We start from the raw sequence: 24,358 nt of genomic DNA, 5'->3' as shown, positions 1-24,358 counted from the left end.
AACAGGAAGCCATTTAAAATAGAAGCAGAAGAATAAGATAGAGGCATGGAAGATTAAAATGAATGAGTTGATTTTTGTAGAAAATGTCAGAAAGTAATTCAGAGTGTTGTAGTGCTCGTCATCTCTCAGGGATTCATTGCTGCTCTGCTCCGACAGCTTCGTGCTTCCCCTACCTGGTCATCCTTTAACTTGCTATTGGGGAGGCTGATGGGCAAAGGCATGAGGAAGAAGACAGGAGGTGTGGTGACTTCTTCAGCCCTCTCTCCTTCAAAATTCACACCCAGTGTGTTCTGGGTATTGTGCTTAGGGAACACAGAACTGTTAGGTTTCATGATAGTAGCATGTTCCAGGATATGGGAAGGGGGGCTGAAAGAAATGAAAGCATTTGATATTGAGGACTCTAGGTGATTAAAAGAAAAAGCAATTCTCCATTTTAGTATCATAGTCATGCAATGACTTTTTTTTCCTCCTAATTTTTAACTTTTCTATTAAGCAGCACTTTGGCTGTTGTAGGAGATAGCAGGGCCAATTATATTTACTTCCTAGTACCTGGGAGTTACCTCGCCAGCATGGCCTTTCCCCTCTGTGCATGTTGTTTTGTTCAATTAAAAAGACCATACTTTCCTGCTTTGCAATATTCTTGCTTCCACCTGATGCAGGGAAATAGAACTGCAAATGAATGAATCAGGAAAGGAAGAGACTCTGAATTCACCAGCCCCTGACTTTTCCCTAAGGCTTCTGCCTACCTCCCTGTCTCTTTGGTTATGGGTTTCTGGGACTCTGGTACAATCAGGACTGAGTGGGCCTTTTATGTTCTGCTCTAGCTTTGTTTCCTATTAGCATAGGAAATCTGTCACTTATCCCTTTTGTGAGTTCCACCTTTTTCAGTCATGAGTTTTCCTTGTAGCATAACTGGAAGAAGAAAACCACAGCAACTCCCTGGTTAATCTAAAAATGACAACCCAGTATCTGGCAGGGAGGAATGCAGGGAAGTGGGAAGAGGAATAACATACCTGTCATGGGAAGCAGGCTTGTTGCAGATGCAAACAAAGGTGTCCTCTCAAATGACTAGTGTCTGTCTCCCCTCAGCTATTGTGGAAAACATGGCTGAGTTCCGGCCTGAGATGTGTACAGAGGGTGCCCAGCAAGGTCTTCTGCAGTGGCTGTTGAAGAGGCTGAAGGTGAGTTTGGCTGTGGGGAACTGCAGCTCACACCTTTCTTTGCTCTGGGCGTGACTGATGCTGGGCTATTGGCATAAACGGTGATGCTGGGCCATATGATCTAGTTTGGGAAGCTTCTTCTACCTCTTGCTTCTTTCTTCTCCTTTTTGTTTGTTTTAAAAGAAAAGGCCTTAAACAGAGTCTTTAGTACCTCTGAAAGACAAACATGTTAGACATACAAATTCATGTGATACGGAAGGTATAAACCTGAAAACCTCCCCTCTGCTGATCCTTTGCAGTTCCACTTCCCAGAGACAGTCACTTTAACATTATTACATCCATTCTCCCAGAAATTTTCTATGTATATGAGAGAGTGTGTGTTTCAAAACAGAATTATATGTTTTCTTATGCAAGTTGATTTTCTTACTGAACTATCTGTTGCCTAGTTAGTATTCCACCACACTGATGCACCAAAATTAATCTTATCATTCCCACTTGTAAGTTTGTACTGCTGTAAACAGTGCTGCTGAGAATACAGTAGTCCCCTCTTATCTGTGGTTTTGCTTTCTGAATTTTACTCACAATTAACCACGGTCTGAAAACAGGTAAATATAAGGTATTTGAAAGAGAGACCACATTCACAAAACTTCTTATATAGTATATTGTTATAGTAGTTCTAGTTTATTGTTATTATTAATCTTTTACTGTGCCTAACTTTTAAACTTCTTTTTACTTTTTTTTTTAAACAGTCTTACTCTGTTGCCTAGGGGTGGAGTACAGTGGCATAATCTCCACTCACTGTAACTTCTGCCTCCTGGGTTGCTGGGATTGTAGGTTTGCGCCACCCTACCTGGCCAATTTTTGTATTTTTTAGTAGAGACAGTTTTACCATGTTGGCCAGGCTAGTCTCGAACTCCCGACCTCAAGTGATCCACCTGCCTCGGCCTCCCAAAGTGCTGGGATTACAGGCATGAGCCACTGTGCCTGGCCTGTAAATTAAACTTCATTATAGGTACATATAGGGGAAACAAACATAGTAAATATAGAATTGATCTGTGGTTTCCAGCATCCACTGGGGGTCTTGGATCCTGTCCGCCACAAATAAGGGGAGGACTGCGTATATAAACTTCTTAAAATACCCATTTTATTTTAAGTTCTATACAAACTTCTTAAAATACACATTTGTCTCAGTTTATCTGTACGGTAAGTTCATAGAAGTAGAATTGATAGGCCAGGGGGTATGCACATTATTCGTAGTTTTGCAAAATTATTCCCACTGATTGATCGTATCCCACTGATAAATCAGCTGCCCTACTGATTTAGAGTTGTCTGTTTGCCTCTGCTTCTAGTTAATCTGATAGTGAAAACTGATACTGTTTTAATTTGTAATTTTAAAATCAAGCTGAGTGTACTGGCTTCTTGTTGATATAGCCATTTGTATTCATGTCTTTCAGCTTCATATTTATATTCTTTGTCCATATTTCTATTGGATTGTTCATTCTCTTTCCTTTGTAGCATAGTCCTTGTGGCTGTCTTTTTAACAGTTAGTACTGTCCGATAGAGTAAATGAGGAAAAGAAGAGGCAAGAGCTCCTCTCAGAATAGTTTTAACCAAAGGTGTGATGGGAGGCAGTTTGGAACTGCCTATATGCTACTGAAATCATCCTCAGGCAGGCAAGGATCCCAACTTTTTGGTGAGAAGGAGGCACTTTTTTGTAACTAGAGTGATGCTCTAAGTAGTTAATGGCCTTGCCCTGCTTCAGAATGTCATAAACATCCAGAAAGTCTGGGGTGTATCAGGTCAGATTTGTCCTCCACTGTCTTGGTAGGGCTAAAGGAGAAAATTCTGCCTAAGATGTCATATGCCACGTGGTTTTCTCCCTTTCTGACAATCTAGTCTTCTCCAATCCTACTTATTCAATCATTTGTTCCTATTAAATCTGTAACCTTGATTTACATAACATATTGGCTCAAGGGTGCTCAGCTAGCCCAGCTGCTGCCATCATTGGGTAAGGGCGCATGTGCCCAGCAGAGGTCAGTAAACTGTAACTCCCTCCAGACCCCACCCCCTTTCCTTTCAGTCTTGGATTCAGCAAGTAGTTAATTCATGCATTGCCATTTGCAACTTTCCTTTTGACCTCCTCTCTTGAGTCTAAATATCCTTTGGTTTTAGAACTAGACTTGTTTCTCATTTAGTTTCCTTTACATCTCTGTAAACTCAGTTCCTTCTTTTCTCGATATTCACCACATTTTTGTTCTCAAAAGCCGTGAGACATTTTGGGAGCAATGAGTGGTGGAGATGAAAGTAAATCACCCAGTTTTAAGGGATCTGCATAATGTCAGGGGCCTGAGCTGTTGGCGGGGCAGCCACCGGCTAGGGACCCAACCTTGAAGTAGACCAAGTAATTCAAGAGTTGTTTGTCTCTGTTATGCCAGGACAAACTTTCCAAGTTACTTGAGATCTAATACTGATTCAGGGATCTTCATTAAACTAGAATGTCAGCCCTTCTGCCGTTTGAGAGTTGTTAAAACTCGCCAGAGTCTTTTTTTTTTTTTAATTGGTAACATAGGAAGGGAAATTGACTTTTGAGTGTTCGGCTTGGATGCCATTATCCTTATGATCGTAATGAAGGGGCCCATTTGATAGTTTAGGAAGCTGTTGACTCTTGCCACATAGGCACTGCATCGGTGTAATCCTCAGGGCATAAATAGCCATGTTGCTGTCTCTTAAGCAGTTTTCAAGCTTTTAGGGATATTTAAAAATCAAAATGCAGTTTGGGTTTTTTTACTGGTAAGCAAGTGCCTTTAGAAGAATACTGTGCTGCCCAGGTGTAATTAATTAGTTAATGAAATAAAGTCCTGCTTAAGGGTGAGGCCAGCAAGAGGGCTTGTCTTTAACAGCAATGCCTTGCTCTTATTTCTCATAATCTGGGGCCAGTACTCATATAATCTTCATTCTCTTCAACATCATGGTGACTCTTAGTGAGTACTGGACCCAGATTCTGACTTGCCCTTATTAGCTGTGTGATTGTGGCTAACGGACTCTTAACAGTTTTCTCCCTGTTTTCTTCTTTGAAAAATGGGGATCATACTCCCTGCACTTCCAGTCTCACAGGGTTATTGTGAAATCAAATATGACAATGCTTTTAGATTGTAAAGATGTTATAGCACTGGGTTTCAGCTGAGGGTTTGAATTAAGATCACCAGTGGAACTTAAAAAATACAGGTTCCCACACTGCACCCTAGATCTACTGTCTCAGTCTCTGTCTTTGGTATATTTTAGAAAGGTTTCACATGTGATTCTAATGTAAAACTCTCACTAAGATCCGCTCCCTCTGGAACTGTAAACTTTCTTGTTAACCATTTTACTCTGGAGACTAATTTAAAACTCCATTTTCACTATGCCATTCCCTGTTCAGAAACTTACCTGAAGTGATACTGTACCTTCTACATCAGATCTCACCTTCTGTAAGCCTCTCCTCCTGGCCCAGTTTGACCTTTTCATTTTTCAGTTTTGAAACATTGGCTTTTATTACCTTTTTGATATCTTTTTTTTTTTTTTTTTTTTTTTAACCTATCCCCTGCTCTGCAAAGGCCTAAATTATGTTGACCTCTGTGTCTGGCTTTGCTCATGCTCCTGACTCTACCAGAATGACTGACTCCTTCTGTTTGTGTTTCTAAATTCTATATACCCTTCATGAAGCAGCTTAAATCCCTAATCTTCTGCGTAGCCTCCATCACTTTCAGGACTGAAAGGAAATCTGTAAGTTCTGTTGTAGATAAAAAATTTAAAATTGAGACCTATCGATATTAAGTGCCTTGCCCAAATCCCTGTAGCTAGAGATAGAGCCAGGATTAAGACCCAAGCCTCCGGAATTTTCTTCATACTCCCTTTCCATAGTACTTTGCCCCCAGCCTATGCTGCCCACTTTCTTTTATAAAAAATCAACCCCTTCATTTTTTTCCAATGGGTTCTCTTGTGAGAGTTAGCCCATCTGGGTTCCAGCATCTCCCCATAACTATGTGACCCAGCATTTCTCTCCATCTATAAAGTGGACATGACTCCATCACCTGGCCGACTTGAATATTCTTATGTGTGCTGATTTTCTTTCTCCAAATACCCCTACATTTTATAATTACAAGGACTATGTCTTTGTCATATCTGTATCTCCTCCCAGTTGTCCTCAAACTCTGGTTCCCAGCCAGGAGCATCTGCATCACCTAGCGCCTTGTTAGAAATGCAAATTCTTGGGTCCCCCCAGACCCACTGAGTCTGCAAAGTTGGAGTGGAGCCTGGCAGTCTGTGTTTTAATACGCCCTCCAGGTGATTCTGATGTAAGCTAAAGCCTGAGAACCAAGGTCCTAGAGTACTTATGTCTAGATGGCTTGATAAGACCTTACGATTTGACTGATCATCCCATATTTATTCAGTAATCCTTGAGTAATTCTTAAATGAGTGACACATGGGTGACAGCATTCTAGTGTTGGATTTCTCCTTTTTGTACTGGTAGCCTAGCAGTATATAGAGATATTTATGGATCTCTTCATCCAACAAATCCAAACCTCACTAATTTATTCTGAGGATAAAACCCATTGCAGATGATTGTATTAAATGGATTAACAGGTAAGTAGGTAACAGTAGTGTGAGAGGTGCTGCCTCACAATTAATGTTTTTAATGGGGAATACAAGCTTATTAGGATATTTTGTACTGTTGAAAATAACAGCAAAACCAAGTTTGATTTTTCTTTCCTAAAGAAACAAAATTAAGATTCCCTCGTTACCCAGTTAAATCAGTGCTTCAGAAACAGTTGCAACATTCAACTAAGTTATATTACAGGTACAACTGGTTGATGCTAAAGTCCTTAGCCTCTATGACCGGAGGTTGGGATTTTGCAGGGCACAATCTGCTTTGACAATTGTACAGGGCTGTAGCTGTGTCTGAACCTGCTCCATGTGTTCAGGTACCAGAGGTGAGCTGCAGATATAACCTGCAGCTTCTGGCTGTGGGTGGTAGCATAATTGTTTTGTACTTTCCAGAAAAGCAGCAGCTCCCAAAAAGGTGAAGTTTAATTTTATTCAAGGCTGGTACATGCTGAGTACAAACCTATGCATGACTCTAATTACTCTGACAGCTGAAAGATTTAAGGTAGCCAGGCTCCTGGATAGAAGAGAGCCCTGCAAGTTCCAAGTCCCACTGATTAACTTTGCAAAATCCAAGAGACTATACCTGCTAAGTAAAATCTCCTTTCTCCTGATTTTGATAAAATGTCTTTGTAATTTGGCAGTTTGGTGTTGTGCAATCTCTGGCGAAGATTTAAACAGAAAGAAAATATCCTCTGTAAGTTTTGTCTTTGGCTAGACATGAAAGATTGCTTTTCTTTCTTCCCACCTGGCCTGATTTCTTCTATTTCTTTCCTACCAGATTAAAACATTTGGTTGTTAACATCATGATCATCATCACTAAGTTTTCACCATCTGATAGTTTTATGTATTGACTGCCCACTACATGCTAAAGTGTTGTTCCAGAACCTTCTTTCCTTCCTTCCTGTCTTTTTCTTTTCCTTGCTTTCTGTCTTGTCTTTTTTTTTTTCCGAGGCCAGGTCTTACGCTGTTGCCCAGGCTAGAGTGCATTGGTGATTGGTGTGATCACAGATCACTGCAGCCTCAACCTCCCAGGCTCAAGTGATTCTCCAGCCTCAGCCTCTCATAGCTGGGATTTCAGGTGCATGCCACCACACCTGGCTAATGTTTGTATTTTTTTGTAGAGATGAGGTTTCACTATGTTGCCCAGGCTGGTCTTGAACTCCTGGGCTCAAGTGATCCTCCTGCCTCAGCTTCCCAAAGTGCTGGGATTACAGGTGTGAGCCACTGCGCCTGGCCACGTAGATTATTTCTAATCCTTACAAACAACCCTGCCAAGAAGGTACAGCCATCCCCAGTTTACAGATTAAGAACCCCAGAGAGAGGAAATGGTATTGCCCAAACCACGTGGGAACCACGTGGGCGAGCCTGTGAGCATTGGGACTTGGCATCTCTGAAGCCACCTCCTCTTGCCAAGCTGCTTCCCAACTGGCACTGCTTTTAGGTTCTGAAGCATTGCAGAGCTCTGCGTTGGGGAGTTATTGGGCCTCATCATTTTGATTTCCTGATTAGATTCTCCCATCATGTCAATTTCTCAATCAGAGAACTTGTATTTTAATTTTAAAATGATGAAGTTATCAGTCTGATTTTTTAAAAAAACTTACTTTGGGTAAATTGGAAACCTTTAGTAGTGTCTTGCAGCAAAAGCTGGAGATTTCCTGCGGGAACCAAGAATTCTCGATAGCAAGAAACTCAACTGGTGGGTGCCTGTTATGTACACATCAGTTCCTTTAGCACACCGGCTTCATGAGGAAGATATTAATTTGGCCAGTCGCATAGCTGGTAACTGTTAGAGCTGAGATTCTAATGCAGATATTTCTGGTTATGGTTATCAGAAAAACTTGTGGTTTTCTGTATACCTACTGTGTGTTAGGTACTTTCATACTATGTTTTTAAATTCTCATAGTAACTCTCCAAATAAGTGGGGTTTTTTTTTCTATTTTTTTCATGTTAATGCTTTTAATCAAAAAAAGTGTTATTTTTTATTTTCATTTTACAGATGAGAAAACTGAGACCAAGAATGTTTCTTGGGTCATATTTTCCCATTGTCAGTTCACGGCGCTCTTAGTGTCTCAGTAATTTTGTTTTTACAGCACCCCTATGTCCAAAAGTACCTCATAGTCTCATTTATTAAGTAATTATGTCCAAACAATTTAATATGTATTTATATCCAGACAATTTATTAGCTATTTGAGAAGATAATACAAATTGAAAGAAAAATATTTTTATTTCGCTCTTAAATACGATCGTTACTTCCTAAAGTTATGTGTGCCTTTTGGTACTGCATAAATCCTCAAACCTTAGAATCAGATTGAACGCCACCACCATCATTCTGGTTTCACACTGATTTTCACAGTTACTTTTGTCAGAGCAGCTATCCAAACGCAGCTCCGCAAAGCTATGATGTCACCAGAAGAAACGTACCTCGAGCTACTAGTTAATGCAGTGTTCAAGAGATGTCAAATTCCACTGTGTTCTCCTTGAAAATTTAAAATATCTTGTGGCAAATTCAATATGGTGCCCTGGTTGCCACAGCACAAGTTTGGAGAACTGCAGACTTGTTGACATAGGTAGTGGTGTGCTCATGAGTCAGCCTTAGGTGTGTCTGATCCACATCCCTGTTTGTTTTTTTTCTTTTTTAAACTTGACTGTACTAAAAAATTAACTTTTATTCAGTGTAAGGTTTTTAAATGCCACAGGAGTGGATAGGGTTCATGTCTAAGTCACCCCTGTTTATTTTCTTGCTCAGTTCTGTGTCTTCCATATAGCAGGTACCCAATAAATATTTATTGAAAGGAAGAAAAACTCTCCCCAACTTGAAAACAGGAGCTTACAAAATTGAATAAAGGACAGGAGGTGTTAGATCCACAAAAAGGGCCATGGCCGTAGTGACCTACTGTCTTTTGGCTTTTTTCAGTTAAGTATCTTGTTTCAAGCAAGAACCATGGCCCTTGCAAAGCTAAAATATAAGTTGATGTGACTTAAATCTTTTAAAATATAATAGCAAGACTTGGAACTTAAATAATTTGAGTGGGAAATTTTATTAGCAAATCCTTGATTTTGATAGAGATGCTTACTCCTTGGCTTTTCACCTTACGTTTTGAATTTTGTTAATATAAAACCACTCTTCTTAAAGTGGAACACACCACAGATTGCATTAAGCCCTGACTATTACGCTGAATTTCTTGAAACAAGGCTTCAAGCTTGTCCAGGGAGCATACCTTTCAGTTAGCACATGTAAGACCTTGCATTTATAGATCTTTTAACCTCAGATGGTCGTACTTGGTCGACCTCCTGAAACCCTGTGGGGTGCACTTAGCTTGATGAGGAAGATGTGCACAGAAAACTGAAATGACGCTGGATGTTGCTTGATTAGGTACAACTCTTCCTCCTTAAATGCTAAACCAGTGTCTAAACAGATCTGTGAATCTGTGGCAGTAAGATGACTGAAGTGTTAGTTCCAAGATAAACACTTCCCTTGTCTTTTCCAAGTACAGAAATTCTTTGTCATTTCAAAAACACAGATAGGTAACAAAGGTTGCTGCTGATTAATAGTCATTGTTTACATGCCTGCATTTTAAGGATCGTGGACACCATAAATAAAAACACATCATTGAGACTCCCTCCTCTCGGTACACCTTTGTCCAAGGGCAGTGGTAATGGCAAGATATTTACATCTCACTACCGAAGCAACAGTGTGGCCAGCCATGAAAAATAGTCTGTGCAGTAGTTGTTCCCCATCTGAAACTCCTAAGGAGCAGAGCATGCAGCAGGGAAAGAATTGTGGGTAGTAATTTGGGTGTTAAAATATTAACACATTTTTGCATATTTAATGTGGTTTCCTTTTTAAATAGTAGGCAGATTATGGCATGCAAGCAGATAGGTTTATGATTTCAAATTAAATTTTAAGCATTAAAAAAATCCAGAAGGAACTACTTTGTGATAAATACATTCAACTAATCAAGAATTGCTTTCTTTTCAACTTCTGATCATATATTAACTAATTTATAGCCTAATTTTATGATTGTAACTTGTGATTTAAGCTTCATGGTAAGTTTTAGTCTCAAAAGTTCAAAACCCTCATTCATCTAGTTCACACTGAGTACTATGGGCTAAACATAGATAATCCCTGGACTCAAAGTGGGAAATCTTGCAGCCTTCACCAAGGAGGTAACATGAATACCTGGGCAGGAAGAGAGTGAGAGCCATTGTTTCAATCTGTCACTTCTGTCTTGACTCCGTGGTACTTGGTTCCGGACTCTTGAGAGCAGAGGCAGATGTTTTTACCCTTTACCTGCCTTTTCCCTCTCTAACTTCTGCTTCTCTCTAACTCAGATCACTCACAAATTTATGAAAAATTTGTCCTGGGGAAGGAAGCAAGACCCCTTAACGTTTGTCTCATTTCTCCTATTTCTCTGTAGGCAAAGATGCCTTTCGATGCCAACAAACTGTATTGCAGTGAAGTGCTGGCCATATTGCTCCAGGATAATGATGGTGAGGCGCCCTCTCAGTATTGATATTCTGTTAGGATAGGAGCCAGGCTTGTTTCAGATCATGACAGCGAGCTCTCTTGCCTTTGGCATCCCCTTGCTCTCCCTCTCGCTCCCTGTGCTGCTTTTGTACTCTGTCAAGCTGTATTGATTTTGTTTGCTGATGTATCAGTGTTAGACGGCTGTAAAATCTGACAGTTAGGTTCATTTTTTTTCTTCCTCTGTTTTTTCCCCCCCTTTTAGAAAACAGGGAATTGCTTGGGGAGCTGGATGGAATCGATGTGCTTCTTCAGCAGTTATCCGTGAGTAATTCTTATGCTTCCTGTCTGCTGCAAGATACATGGCCTGCTTTGAATGGGAGGTGGAGCTGGAAATTGTGGGAAGGAATAAGCCATGTGCTGCAAGCCATATGGAGCATGTTGGCAGGTTTGAGGGCTCTGTGGAGGGATGTGGTTTGCCTCCTTTGTCATTTGCTCTTTATGACCAGACATCACTGTGTATTGGTTATGGACTTTGTCTTCTGATATTGTCAATTCAAAAAAGATGTGCCTCCTGCTTAAGTGTGTATGTTCTAGGCCAAGCATACCAAATTATTTTCATTTGAACCACTCCCAAGATTATTCACCAACTTTCCTTGCAATCTGCTGTGAAAATGGAGTATGTTCATTTAGGATCCGAATGAGCTCAAGGAGTACAAGTTCCACTGCAGTGGGGTGGGAGTCCAGGGGAGGATATAGGAGAGGATGTGGTGCTGAAGGCTGGCGTGAGAACTTGGAAACTGCCATTTTCTCACTGTAAGAAATGTAAATCCAGTTGAAATGTTATTCTGCTGGCATTCTGAAAATACCGTTAAGATTTCCTCTTACAAACTTCATCTGTGTTATTCTAAAAACAGGATTGAAAATAGATCACTTGGATAAAATCTTAAGAGTGTTGGGAGAAGTCTGAGATGTCAGTTTGCATACAGCTTCCATCTTGGTGCCAGCAGCCCAAGTGGCTTGGCCTCCACCCCAAAAATAGAGCTTTGAAATGTGAATTTGTTTCCAATTCTGGGAATGTGCTTAGTCCTTTTCCTGCGAGATGATTGATCTTCTCATAGTAGATTGTATGGATAGGCATCTATGGTTTAAAGGCTTCTCTTAACATGCCTTACATCTCTGGCAAAAGGAAAACTTCTGTAAGCCCTTCCCATGAATTAAAGCCCCAGCTCTCATGTGAGGGAATTGGATAGCCTTGATTGTCAGGAAACGCTTCCTTATATTGAGCCACAATTCACCCCTCTGGATTATGCTTGCTTTTAGAAGGGAAAAAAATGAGACATGGTTGAGTTGGGCAAGTGGAGGGCTTTGAGGGTAGTTGGCAAAGTTGTTTCTCATCCTGGATGATGGTTTTAGCAGTGTCCATTTTATTCATTTAGTTTTATATGCACTTTGGAGTTTTTCTGTATCTGTGTTATATTTTACAATAAAAAGGTTTTGGTTTTTATTTGGGTTTTGGATTTTTTAAAAATCTCCTTGCCTGGAACTGTCAATTACTGATGGACCCGGTGGTCAGTTGAGTGTTTTGGTGGTTTTTTTGCATTTATTAATTATATGTGAATCATTTCGTTTCTCTAAAATGGATGAGAATTTTGTTTGCTGAGCTTCTGTTTCCTCAACCGTAGAGTTATGACCCACAGGTTTTAGAAATGGTTGGGTGGCGGCTCATGAAAAGACATTCTCTTATAGCTCTTATAGCTCTGTGCTTTGTGGTGTTTTGCTTGACAGGTGTTTAAAAGACACAATCCCAGCACGGCCGAGGAGCAGGAGATGATGGAGAATCTGTTTGATTCCCTTTGCTCCTGTCTAATGCTTAGTTCCAATCGTGAGCGCTTCCTGAAGGGTGAGGGTCTTCAGCTGATGAATCTCATGCTCAGGTATGTTTCAAATGCGCTATTTCTCCCAACCTCTTTGCCTGACTTTAGCCTGAATTCAAGAGCGTGCAGCTATGGTCATTTATTCTGTTGAGTTTCCTAGACTTTATCCTGAAAAGACTTCAGGCATGGGGATGTGTTTGTATAAGTATGTGGTCTTTCCTGAATGGGGTTTTGTTTTTTTTTTAATCCTTCCCATAACGTGTTAGTTTTTGGGAAACTAGCCATTACTTCTAAACTTGGAGCAATTTTCTGTATACATCACATAGACCTATCTATGCCATATGTTTGTCTGTATTTTTATTGAAAGCAATATATCCTTCATGTTTTTCATTCCTTGTTCAGTAATGAGTTGTACATGTGCTGTATGCCTAGCATAGGAAATATGAAAATGTGTAAGACAGTTCTAGAACTTTCATTTATAGTACTTTCCTTATACGTCTTATTATTTATACTCTAATGCCTGAAAGTGGATATCATATTAGTTTTACAGTTATTTTATAGAATCCCAAAGTTAGAAGCAAAAAGGGGAGAGGAAGCTTATATTGATAACTCTCGAGACTCTGTCTAGGAAAGGGAATAGAGAAGTGTATGGGGGAGGGCTGAGGGGATAACCAGAGTGTGGTGTAGGGTCAAGGGACTTTTTTTTTTTTTAAATTGAGCATGTTTATATGGTTGGAGTATTCTAGTCATTATGAAATTGTGCCCTACGGAAGGAGCAGGACTGAGATTTAAAAAGAAGAAAGAAGTTGAGACAGAGTCTGCTGTCTTAAAACTTCAAGTACACTGAGAGCTCTGTTGAACTAAGATATTTATTTGAAAAGGTTTTTCAGAAATATGATATATATTTGCTAAATAGCATTTGGAATATAAACATGCAAAACTGCGATAAAAACATTGATAAGGTACTATGTTAAAGGCTGGGCCTACACAGAAATATGTAAGACAGAATTTCTGTCTCCATGAAGTTAGAAGAACAGTTCTGTGACCCAAACACAGCCTGTCTTTGGTTATATGTTTTCTTCTAGTCTTTTTTCTATAATTTCTGACAATTTTTTAAGCCTGCCACACATACAATTTTCTATATGGCTACTTTGCAAACATCACATGCTGTTTCCCATGCTGTGTATAATCTTCATGAGCGTTTTCAGTAACTCCATAGTGGCCTCTAAGGGACTGTAGCTTGCTTAGTATTCTTCTGTTGTTAGCATTTAGGATATTTCCAATGTTTTGACGTTATAACAAATTCTATAGCGACCATTTTTATGTTTAATGTGACGGTTATCCAGGTACAGTAAGTCCTCACTTAACATCATTGATAACATTCTTGGAAACCACAACTTTAAGTGAAATGATGTATAATGAAACCAGTTTTTCTCCTCAGTCTTATAGCGGTGTTATTTGAGGATCTGACCTGCTGTACCTTGTTTCACTTAAAGTTGCAGTTTCTAAGTCTGTCTATGATGTTAAGTGATGACTTACTATGTGTGTTCCTAAAATATCTTATATTTAAAAGGCTTCTGGAGGGCTGGAGGCACAATAGATCTCTTCATTTGTCCAGTGTGTACCAGACCTGGCGTTGACCAAAGGTCTTCCTTTGAGCAGTTGCTTTTAAAAACATTTTTTATTTAAGTGCAGAGAGGGACGTGAGAAATTACTGAGGCCTTTTGTGTTTCGGTGATTTTTGCTAGCTTTACTCTCTTGAGTCTTCTGTTTGTTTATCTCCCTTACCTTTCTAATTGCTTGTCCTTTTATTGAAATGACCCACCTTCTCTTAAGTAAATAGCATAAATAGAAGATGCATTTGGCTTCTTCAGTCGTCTAACCTTAACACAATGTCCTGAAGGGACTTTTCCTTAAGCTTCTTAAAGGTCTGAATTGCCATTGTCTTTGGATGGTTGAGTGCAAACATGAAGTGATATATTCCTGCAGCATATGGTTTGGTATTGCATAGCAGTGGGGAGCTGAATAAATAACCAGAAATATGGATTATTCAAACAGGAATGCTGAGATTCAGGGAGGCTAATTAAAGGAGAGCTCCAAAAGACTTAGAAACTGTACCTCTCTAGATCTTCTAACTTTTCATTTTTGAATGCTGAAGTTGCTGTTATGTTCATTCTTTTGCATTAATTAGCTGTATTAGCAGATGCAGCATTTCCTTTTTTCTCTTTTCCGTACTCTTTGTTCTATGTTATTTCTCTTCTTCAGACTCCCAAATGGAAAGTTTAATTGGGGATGGAATATTTTTTCCATACTGTAGTCACCCTTTCTGATCTTCTAGTAAGAGCTGCCAGGTGGCTCTCTGTCTAGAGAGACGCTATTCCGGACAAAGAAGCTATGACACTAGGAATTCAGGAAAATTGCTCTGGTTCCATTGCCCCTAAAGGCAAATCTTTACTTTGACTCAGTCATTCATCAGACAGTTGTGAGATGCCCATGTGGAGAGGGGGCAGTATGGAGCAGGGTGGAAGAATGGGCCCAGGACTTCTAAGTGTGGGGTTGGAATGTGCTCTTTTCATTTACAGTTCAAGATATTTGGTGAGTTACTGTAACCTTTGTGACCTTCTCACCCTCAGTTTTTCATCTGAAAAATGGGACTGATAATACCAAATTTACAGGGATTTTGACAGAATTAAATTATATAAAGTATCTGGGAAACTTCTACAGTTGCAAAACACCGATAAGGTACGATGTTAAATTTCTATGTTAAGTGCTAGGTTTATACAGAGATGAACAAAACCAGGGCTCCTGCCTTCAAGAAGCTCAAAGGTAGTGAGGGAAGCACACATTAAATAACTATAATATTATTTAATATGGTAGCTATTCAGAAGAAAAGTTACTTTTGCATGTATAGACTCAGTGAATTTTTTTCCTTTCTGATTATTGATAAGGAAAGATCACAAACAAGGTACTCATTGATACACCCTTCCTCTTTCCTGAATATGTCCTCCTTCTCACGCCTATGTGGACACACACACAAGCATATATTCACTACCAATTTAACATTTTTATCTACTTTATTGAGGCATGATTTTTATACAACAAAATGTACGCATTTTCAGTGTAGTTTTGGCAGATGTTGCCACCACCACAGTGAAGATGTAGAACAGTACTCTCCAGTCGAAATGTAATGTGAGGTAGGTAATTTTATATTTTGTAGTAGCTACTGCATTTAAAGGGTTAAAAGAAACAAAATTAATTTTAATAATGGATTTTCTTCACATAATAAGTCAACAGTTATCTCAACGTGTAATCAGTATAACAAAATTATTAGTGAGTCACTTCACATTCATTTTTTTGAGACTAAGCTTTCAAAATCCAGTGAGCATTTTGCATTTACATCCCAATTCAGCTGCTAAATTTTCATCAGAATACTTGATTTGTATTTAGATCAGAGTTGAAAATGTAGATTCTCATACCTAAGTTTGTCTAAAGAAATTTAAATGTTTTCCATTAAGTGTCAGTTTTTAAATTTTAAACTTAAATTTATTTAAATCGTAATTAACATTTAGTTTCTCAGTTACAATAGCCACATTTCAGACGCTCGGTAGCTATACATAGCTAGTGGCTACCATATTGGATGATGTATATACAGATCCTTTTCATCACTCCCAAAAGTTCCCTTGCATGCCACCAGGCCCGGCTAATTTTTTAAAAAATATTTTTGGCAAAGACAGGATTTCACCATGTTGCCCAGGCTGATCTTGAACTCCTGAGCTCAAGCAATCTGCCCGTCTTGGCCCCTCAAGGTGCTGTGATTACAGATGTGAGCCATTGCACCTGGCCAAATGCCTCCTTTTTCATTTTTGATTTTATTTATTTGGTCTCCTCTCTTTTTTTCTTAGTGTGGCTAAAGATCTGTTGATTTTGTTTATTGTTTTGAAACCTAACTTTTCATTTTGTTAATCTTTTGTGTCTTTTTTGGTTTTGTTTTCACTTATTTCTGGTCTGATCTTTATTATTTCTCTTCATCTACTAATTATGTGTTTGGTTTGCTCTTGCTTTTCTAGTTATTTAAGATGTATTGTTAGGTTCTTTATTTGAAGTTTTTTTACTTTTTTGATGTACGTGTTTGTTGCTATAAACTGTCCTCTTAATACTGCTTTTGCTTTTTCACATAAATTTTGGTATGTTGTGTTTCCATTTTCATTTGCTTCAAGAACTGTTTTCTTTGTTAATTTCTTCATTGACCCACTGGTTATTCAAGAGCATATCGTTTAATTTCTATGTTTGAATAGTTTCAAAAATTCCTCGTTACTGATTTCTAGTTTTATTCCATTGTCATCAGAGAAGATACGTGATATAATTTCAGTTTTCTTGAATTTTTAAAGACTTGTTTTGTGGCCTACAATATGATCTATTCTTGAGAATGATCCATTTGCTAAGGAAAAGAATGTGTGTTCTGCAGCTTTTGGATGACATGGCTTCTCAATATCCATTAGGTCCATTTAGTCTATAGTGCAGATTAAATTTGGTAGTTCTTTGTTGATTTTCTGTCTGGATAATTGGTCCAGTGCTGAGTGTGATGTTGAAGTCTCCAGCTTTTATTGCACTGGGATCTATCTCTATCTTTAGCTCTAATAGTTTTTGCTTTAGGTATCTGGATGCTCCAGTGTTGGGTGCATATATCTTTACAATTGTTATATTCTCTTGCTGAATTGACCCCTTTACCATTATCTTTGCCTCTTTGTCTAGTTTTTGTCTTGCTATCTATTTTGTCTGATTTAAGTCTAGTTCCTCTTGCTCTTTTTTGGTTTTCGTTTGCATAGAATATCTTTTTCCATCCTTTTATTTTCAGCCTATGTGTGTCTTTATAGGTGAAGTGTGTTTCTTGTAGGCAATGGATTGTTGAGTCCTGTTTTTTAAATCCATTCAGCCATGCTGTATCTTGTGGTTGGAAAGTTTAGTCCATTTGTATTCAGTATTATTATTGATAAGTAAGAACTTACTCCTGCCATTTTGTTACTTGTTTCCTGGTTGTCTTGTGGTCTTTCCTTCTCTTCATGAAGGTGATTTTCTCAGAGGGTATGTTTTAATTTCTTGCTTTTTATTTTTTGTGTATCTGTTGCATGACTCGACATTACCATGAGGCTTGCAAATACTATTTTATAACCCATTATTTTAAACTGATGACAGGCTTAACACTGATTGCAGAAACAAACTGACAAGCAAAGAGAAAACTAATAAAAATGCTACACTTTGACATTACCCCTTTACTTTTTAACTTTTTCTTGTTTCTATGTATATCTTGTCATATGCTCTGTGACTTGAAAAGTTGTAGTTATTTTAATAGGCTCACCTATTAGTCTTTCTACTCAAGGTATGAGTAGTTTATACACCGCAATTACAGTGTTATAATATTCTGTGTTTTTCTGTGTACTTATGGTTACCAATGAGTTTTATACCTTCAGATGATTTCTTATTGCTCATTGGCATCCTTTTCTTTCAGGCTGAAGAACTGCCTTTAGCATTTCTTGTAGGATGAGTCTGGTGTTGATGAGATCCCTCAGCTTTTGTTTGTCTGGGAAAGTCTTTATTTCTCCCTCATGTTTGAAGGATATTTTCATTGGATGTACTATTCTAGGGTAAAAGGTAGTTTCTTCAGCACTTTAAATATGTCATGCCACTCTTCCCTGGCCTGTAAGGTTTCCACCGAAAAGTTCGCTGCCAGACATAACATATTGGAACTCCTCTGTATATATTATTTCCTTTCTCTTGCTAATTTTAGGATCCTTTGTTTATCCTTGACATTTGGGAGTTTGGTTATTAAATGCCTTGAGGTAGTCTTCTTTGGGTTAAATCTGCTGGGTGGTGTTCTGTAACCTTTTGTACTTGAATATGGATGTCTTTCTCTAGGTTTGGGAAGTTCTCTGTGATTATCCCTTGGAATAGACTTTCTACCCCAATGTCTCTATCTCCTCTTTAAGGCCAATAACTATTAGATTTGCCCTTTTGAGGCTATTTTCTAGATCTTATAGGTGTGCTTCATTCGTTCTTATCTTTTTCTTCTTTTGTCTTTGTGTATTTTCAAATAGGCTGTCTTCAAGCTTACCAATTCTTTCTTCTTGTTCATCAATTCTGCTGTATGTCAGTTGCATTTTTCTGCTTGATTCTTTTTAACTACTTCAACATCCGTTAAATTTACTTGATAGAATTCTGTGTTTCTTCTGTGTTATCTCAAATTTCGTAGAGCTTCCTCAAAACTATTTTGAATTTTTTTATCTGAAAGTTCACATGTCTCTGTCTTCCTGGCATTGTTCACTGGTGCCTTATTTAGTTCATTTGGTGAGGTCATGTTTTCTTGGACAGTCTTGATGCTTATGGATGTTTGTTGGTGTCTGGGCATTGAAGAGTTAGGTATTTATTGTAGTCTTTGCAATCTGGGCTTGTTTGTATTCATCCTTCTTGGGAAGGCTTTCCAGGTATTTAGAGGGTCTTGGGTGTTGTGATCTAAATCTTTTGTCACTGCTGCTGTGTCTTCATTAGGGGGTACCCCAAGACCAGTAATGCTGTGGCTCTTGTAGACTTGTAGAGGTACTGTCTTGGTGTTGTTGGGTAAAATGGAGGAGAATTCCCTGGATTAATAGGCAGAAACTCTTGTTCTCTTTCCTGACTTTTCCCAAAACACACAAAGTTTCTCTGTGCTGGGGGAGGGGTGACACAAGCACCACTGTGGCCACCACTAGGACTGTGCTGGGTCATTCCTGAAGCCAGCCCAGCACTTGGTTTCACCCAAGGCTCACACTGCCCACTGCCTGGCTACTGCCTGTGTTCATTCTTGGCCCAAAGGCTCTACAATCAACAGGTGGCAAACCAGCCAGGCTTGTGTCCTTCCCTTCAGGACAGCAAGCTCCCTGCAGCCCCAGACTGTTCTAGAGATGCCACCTGAGAGCCAGAGCCTGGAGTTGGGAACCTTAGAAATCTACCTGATGCTTTATTTCGACTGAGCTAGTACCAATTGGATTTGTTTTTTTGGAGGGCATCTTTTTTTTAGAGAACCAGCTCTTGATTTTGATATAAATATGCATATATGTGTGTATGTGTGTGTGTGTGTGTGTGTGTGTGCGCGTGCGCGTATATGTGTGCGATATAAGTATGCATACGTGTGTACATGTATATGCGTATATGCATATATATGTGTGCATATGTACACACACATATTTATTTACTAAAGTATAGTTGACAAAATTATATATATTTATGGTCTACAATCCTTATAGCATTTTATATATTTGTATACTTTCCCCTGCCTTTAATTCTTTCTTTCTACGTTTTCATTTATTTTGTTGTCCTTTTTCCAAGTTTCTGAGTTAAACACTTAATGCTTTAAAAAATAATTCTCATATTTAGAAATAAAAACATTTCAGGTTAAAGATTTCCTCTTAATATTGCTTAATTTTATTCTCTGTTCCCAAGTGATTAAGTCTTATTTTCTTATTGCATTAACAGAAAATAGAGGCTATAAAATACTCTTCGTCCCACTGTGTTGCGCAGGCTGGAGTGCAGTGGCTGTTCACAGGAGGCAATCATGGCACACTACAGCCTTGACGTCTCGGGATACGGTGGTGCCTGAGACCCCAGGCACCTGCTACCCTACAACTTTAGCTTTTTTTGTCATTTTGTGTTACATGTAGTTCTTGTTGAAGACACGTAACTGAGTTTTTTTTTTTTTTTTTTGAGACGGAGTTTCGCTCTTGTTACCCAGGCTGGAGTGCAATGGCGCGATCTTGGCTCACCGCAACCTCCGCCTCCTGGGTTCAGGCAATTCTCCTGCCTCAGCCTCCTGAGTAGCTGGGATTACAGGCACACGCCACCATGCCCAGCTGATTTTTTGTATTTTTAGTAGAGACGGGGTTTCACCATGTTGACCAGGATGGTCTCGATCTCTTGACCTCGTGATCCACCCGCCTCGGCCTCCCAAAGTGCTGGGATTACAGGCGTGAGCCACCGCGCCCGGCCTGTAACTGAGTTTTTAATCTAGTGCGAAAGTTTGCGTTTCAGTGGATGAATTTCACTGTTTGTGTTTATTGTAATGACTGTTATGTTTAGCCCTTTTCCTGGTTATTTTGTTTTATGATTGCCTTGATGGTTTTATTTTGTTTTGTCTTATCTTTTTTTACCTCCATTATTTTCCGTCTTCTTTGGAGATTTGGAAAATATTTTTCTTTCTGTTAGTAATTACCTCTAGTGTTTTAGAAATGTGGCTTTATTTCTTTGTCTATGAACATTCAGAATTGTTTCTAGTCCCTTCAAGGTCTGGCCGCTGCCTAATCCTCCTCCCGCCATCTCTCTCATTCTTTCCTTTCTGCACATTTACAGTCCATTCTCTAAACCGAACTATTTTAGATCCCTTGACACATTTTGTTGTTGTTATTATTATTTTGGTGACTCGCCTTTAGTGTTTACGCTTAAACTTGTCTAAGCAGCCATTTTCTTCTATGTGACATCCCCCACGTCTATCCTCACATCCCCATCCCTAAGTTTTGAGGGTTGGCTGCCAGCATCCTTTGCTTTCTCTGTTGGAGCACTTTCCGCCATGTATGATAAGTTGTATGGCCGTGTCTCCAATTGTACTGTAATACTTTTCAGAGCAGAGACAGGGTCTTCTTCCTCTTTGTATCTCCAGTACCTAGCAAAAGATACACATTTGTTTTTCTGTGAACATTTTCTAAATTAATGAGAAACATTTTGCTGTTTAGAATCATTGGCCCAAGGAATTTCTGGCAAACTCTGTACATAGACCCAAAGAACGAATAAAAAGCCTGTTGCCGAGAACTCAGTCTCTTGCCCGAATGTTTAGTTCTGTTTTCCCTGTCAAATTTTTCAGTGCATGGAGAGCACAAACTGGGCCATAGTGTGGTTACAATCCTGATTTTGAGGCTCGGGGGAGGCTAGGAGTCCGCTCGAGTCCTCTGATCACTGCCCTGTTTGGCCTGTGCTGTGCTGGCTTCAGAACAGAAGCTGCGTATTCCACAAATGCGCGTATTCCCCTTTGCCTCTCAACTCTCTTCTTCCGTTACCCTCCTAGGTATTTAGGGTTATATTTAGGTTTTCGATTCTAATCACCTTTCTTCACAAGGTTCAAAGAAGTCCTTCATGCAGATTTGTGGTCTCTGAGCTTTCATTTTCGGGAGCTGTTTGTGAAGCACTAGTACCTACTCGCCCTTACTTCCCAGCCCTCTCTCCTGTAGTTTACCCTGTCACCCAGATGACTTTTCTCCATTCCTGTGTTCAGACTGTCTGGATTTCACAGTGCTTGACAGAATCAATAAGAAGAAAAGCTTTTTTGTTTTTCTCTCTTTGCCAAAGGACAGATGAAGACGTCTTGGAAAAGAAGAGAAGATCGTTGAGGTGATGTTTAAAAGTGGAACTCGTGCTGTGAAAAAAGCAGCAGGCAGCCATCCTAGAGTATAGGAGCCAAAAAAAGAAAGGGGATTTCTCATTTGGTCACATCAGTGTTTTGATAAATGAAAAGAAAAGATGAAGTAAGGGTGGAAGACGCAGAACCTCTGAAGCAGTGGAGAACTGTGTGCTGTAAGGCAGAGAGGACCAGAGTCTCTGATGTAGAAGGAAATGCTCCTTTGTGCATCAGGCAGCTCAGCGTCATTCTTTGGGTTTGATAGTCAAGAGTTAGGTTACACGAAGGATGTTTGGATGGTTGTGGCGAGCAGCAGAAGAATTAACACATGATCATGAACCAAGTGGTAGTTTCATAGTCTGGGATGTTTTAGAGTAAAATAAAATTCAGGAAAGTCATAGTTTATTGTGCTATTTAACAAAGTGATCAGATTCAGAGGGCTCTAATCCACAAAAAATAAGACAAAATTATACTTACTTGGGGATGGAGCTATAACAGTGCCCTCATTGTCCCTGGAGGGACACTAGTTTGCCATTTCCATTTCTTCATTACAGATACCTCTCTTTGGTGAGATGGTTGCTACAAATAGAAGATTCCAATATATCAGGTTTAATTATAGCCTGCCCTCAAAATCGTTTGCTTCTTGCCACCACAAAGCACTTTTTAACAGTACGTCCTTGTATCAGAATACTTCAGTGTTCTTTAAGGAGCAGCAGAGCCAGTGAGAGACAAAAGAATTATATTGTCAGTTTCCTTGAAAATGTTGACATGAAGCTTATTACTTCTGCTGTAAAACCCTGTTCCGGTTAGAAAGAGAAGAGACCACCATGATCCCAGGGGATGTGTACAAATGCAGCCTTGGGTTATGTAGCATAAATACAGTGAACCCATCTTGGTTATTAACTGTAAAGGCAAAAAAAGAAAAAGGAGATACACAGCCACATCTGTTCCAGCAACCACCAGGTTTTTTTTCTCCTAAGGTTTTTCAAAAAGATTTTCCTTAACCTGAAGAAAAATGTCTCTGATAAAGAAAACAAATAAAATGGCAATGCTATAATATGTGCAGAGTAAGTTTTTGCAGGCCCAATTCTGAACTGTGAGCTCATGGCAAAGCATATAGTTAGGCCAGCCCGGGGAAGTTTGGATTTTTATTCCCTTCTTTTTTTTTTTAAGACAGACTTTCACTCTGTTGCCCAGGATGGAGTGCAATGGCGTGATCTCGGCTCACCCCAACCTCTGCCTCCCAGCTTCAAGCGATTCTCCTGCCTCAGCCTCCCGAGTAGCTGGGACTACAGGCATGTGCCACCACATCCAGCTAATTTTGTATTTTTAATAGAGACCACATTTCTCCATAGTGGCCAGACTGGTCTCGAACTCCCGACCTCAGATGATCTGCCTGCCTTGGCCTCCCAAAGTGCTGGGATTACAGGCATGAGCCAGCGCTCCTGGCCTCATTCTTTTCCTTACTCTACTTTGCTTTTGTTCCTAATGAACATCTGAAGGTCCAGACTATATTATTCCTGTCGTCCTTTACAGTTTTTCAAGAAATAGTCTTTTGTTCTAACCTCCAGTCTCCCAGGATTCAAGTGCAAAAGCAAAATAATAAGGAAATCTTTTAGAAGTCAGCTGTGCCTCTTGATGGGGCCAAATACAGGTTGCGTTCCGAGCTGTACACTCCTTTGTCTAACAAGGAGCATTCTCTTCCCTCTTCAAGCTTAATATTATCATTCTCCCTTAGATAGATAACAGTAGTTTGCACCTGTTCTCTAGGAACCAGAAAAATACTCCAAAACCACAAAGTAATCCTTCCAACAGTCCTCCAGGCTGGCATTACCTTTTAATAAATGGGAAAGTGCTGTGGTGAAGAAGGCAGATAAACTGAATCAAGATTACCTGGCAGGAAGTGGTGTAAGGGCTGCCTGACCTCTTCCATCAGACCTGATAGCTATTCATCATCCCAGTGTAGTTTAAATTGTACGTAGTTAAAGTATATGATTTGGTGAGTTTTGCAGTGTCATACCCTAGTGCAAGCATGAGAGAACATATTTGTCACACCCGAATGTTTCTCTGTGCCCCTTTGTAATCCTCTCCCCCACCTCAGTGTCTTCAGGCCACCATTGATTTGCTTTCTGTCCATTATGCATTAGTTCGCATTTTATAGTATTTTATGTAAATGGAATCATATAGTATGTTCTTTTTTTGGTCTGACCTGTTTCACTCACTAATTATTTTGAGATTCGTCCATGTTGTGTATCAATAATTAGTTCCTTTTCCACTGCTGAGTAGCATTACATTATATGGCTATATCGCAGTTTGTTTATTCACTTGTTGAAGGACATTTGGGTTTTCAGTTTTTTGCTCTTATGAAATGGTTCTGCAATGAGCTTTCATGTGCAAATCTTTGGGCAGACATTTTTAATAGCTCTTAGGTAAATTCTTAAACTGCTGGGTCATATGTTGGATATACAGTTGACTTTTTAAGACACTGCCACACTGTTTACAAAATGGTTGTATTACAAAATGGTTGTAGCATTTTAAAATTCCGCAGCAGTATGTGGGAGTTCCAGTTGCTCCACGTGGAGCAGAACAGTCTTTATTGTTCTAACCATTGTTTTAATTTGCTTTTCCCTCATGACTAATGATGCAGGTGTCCTTTCAGGCCCAAATTTGCCATCCATATATCTTTTTTGGTGGTGTTTCTTCAAATCTTTTGCCCATATGGGGGGTAAGGGGTTATTTGTCTTACTGAATTTTAATAGTTCTTTACATATTATATGATTTATATCAGAGGTTAACC

General features: G+C 39.3%; 1 protein-coding gene across 1 annotated transcript in view; it reads left to right on the top strand.

The window, feature by feature from the left end:
• CTNNBL1 (catenin beta like 1) overlaps nucleotides 1-24,358 on the top strand; it is a 177,802-nt gene that overhangs the window by 70,947 nt on the left and 82,497 nt on the right. The window contains exons 7-10 of the mRNA XM_032294987.1: nucleotides 1,090-1,181; nucleotides 10,223-10,295; nucleotides 10,535-10,593; nucleotides 12,058-12,206. Coding sequence (XP_032150878.1) covers nucleotides 1,090-1,181; nucleotides 10,223-10,295; nucleotides 10,535-10,593; nucleotides 12,058-12,206 — 373 coding nt within the window. The remainder of the gene's footprint in view (nucleotides 1-1,089; nucleotides 1,182-10,222; nucleotides 10,296-10,534; nucleotides 10,594-12,057; nucleotides 12,207-24,358) is intronic.

The sequence above is a fragment of the Sapajus apella genome, unplaced genomic scaffold (assembly GCF_009761245.1).
Source record: "Sapajus apella isolate SASKATOON/1434 unplaced genomic scaffold, GSC_monkey_1.0 scaffold33, whole genome shotgun sequence".
Taxonomy (NCBI): Eukaryota; Metazoa; Chordata; class Mammalia; order Primates; family Cebidae; genus Sapajus; species Sapajus apella.
The sequence above is the reverse complement of the archived record's forward strand: the minus strand, read 5'-3'. Positions and strand labels throughout refer to the sequence as shown.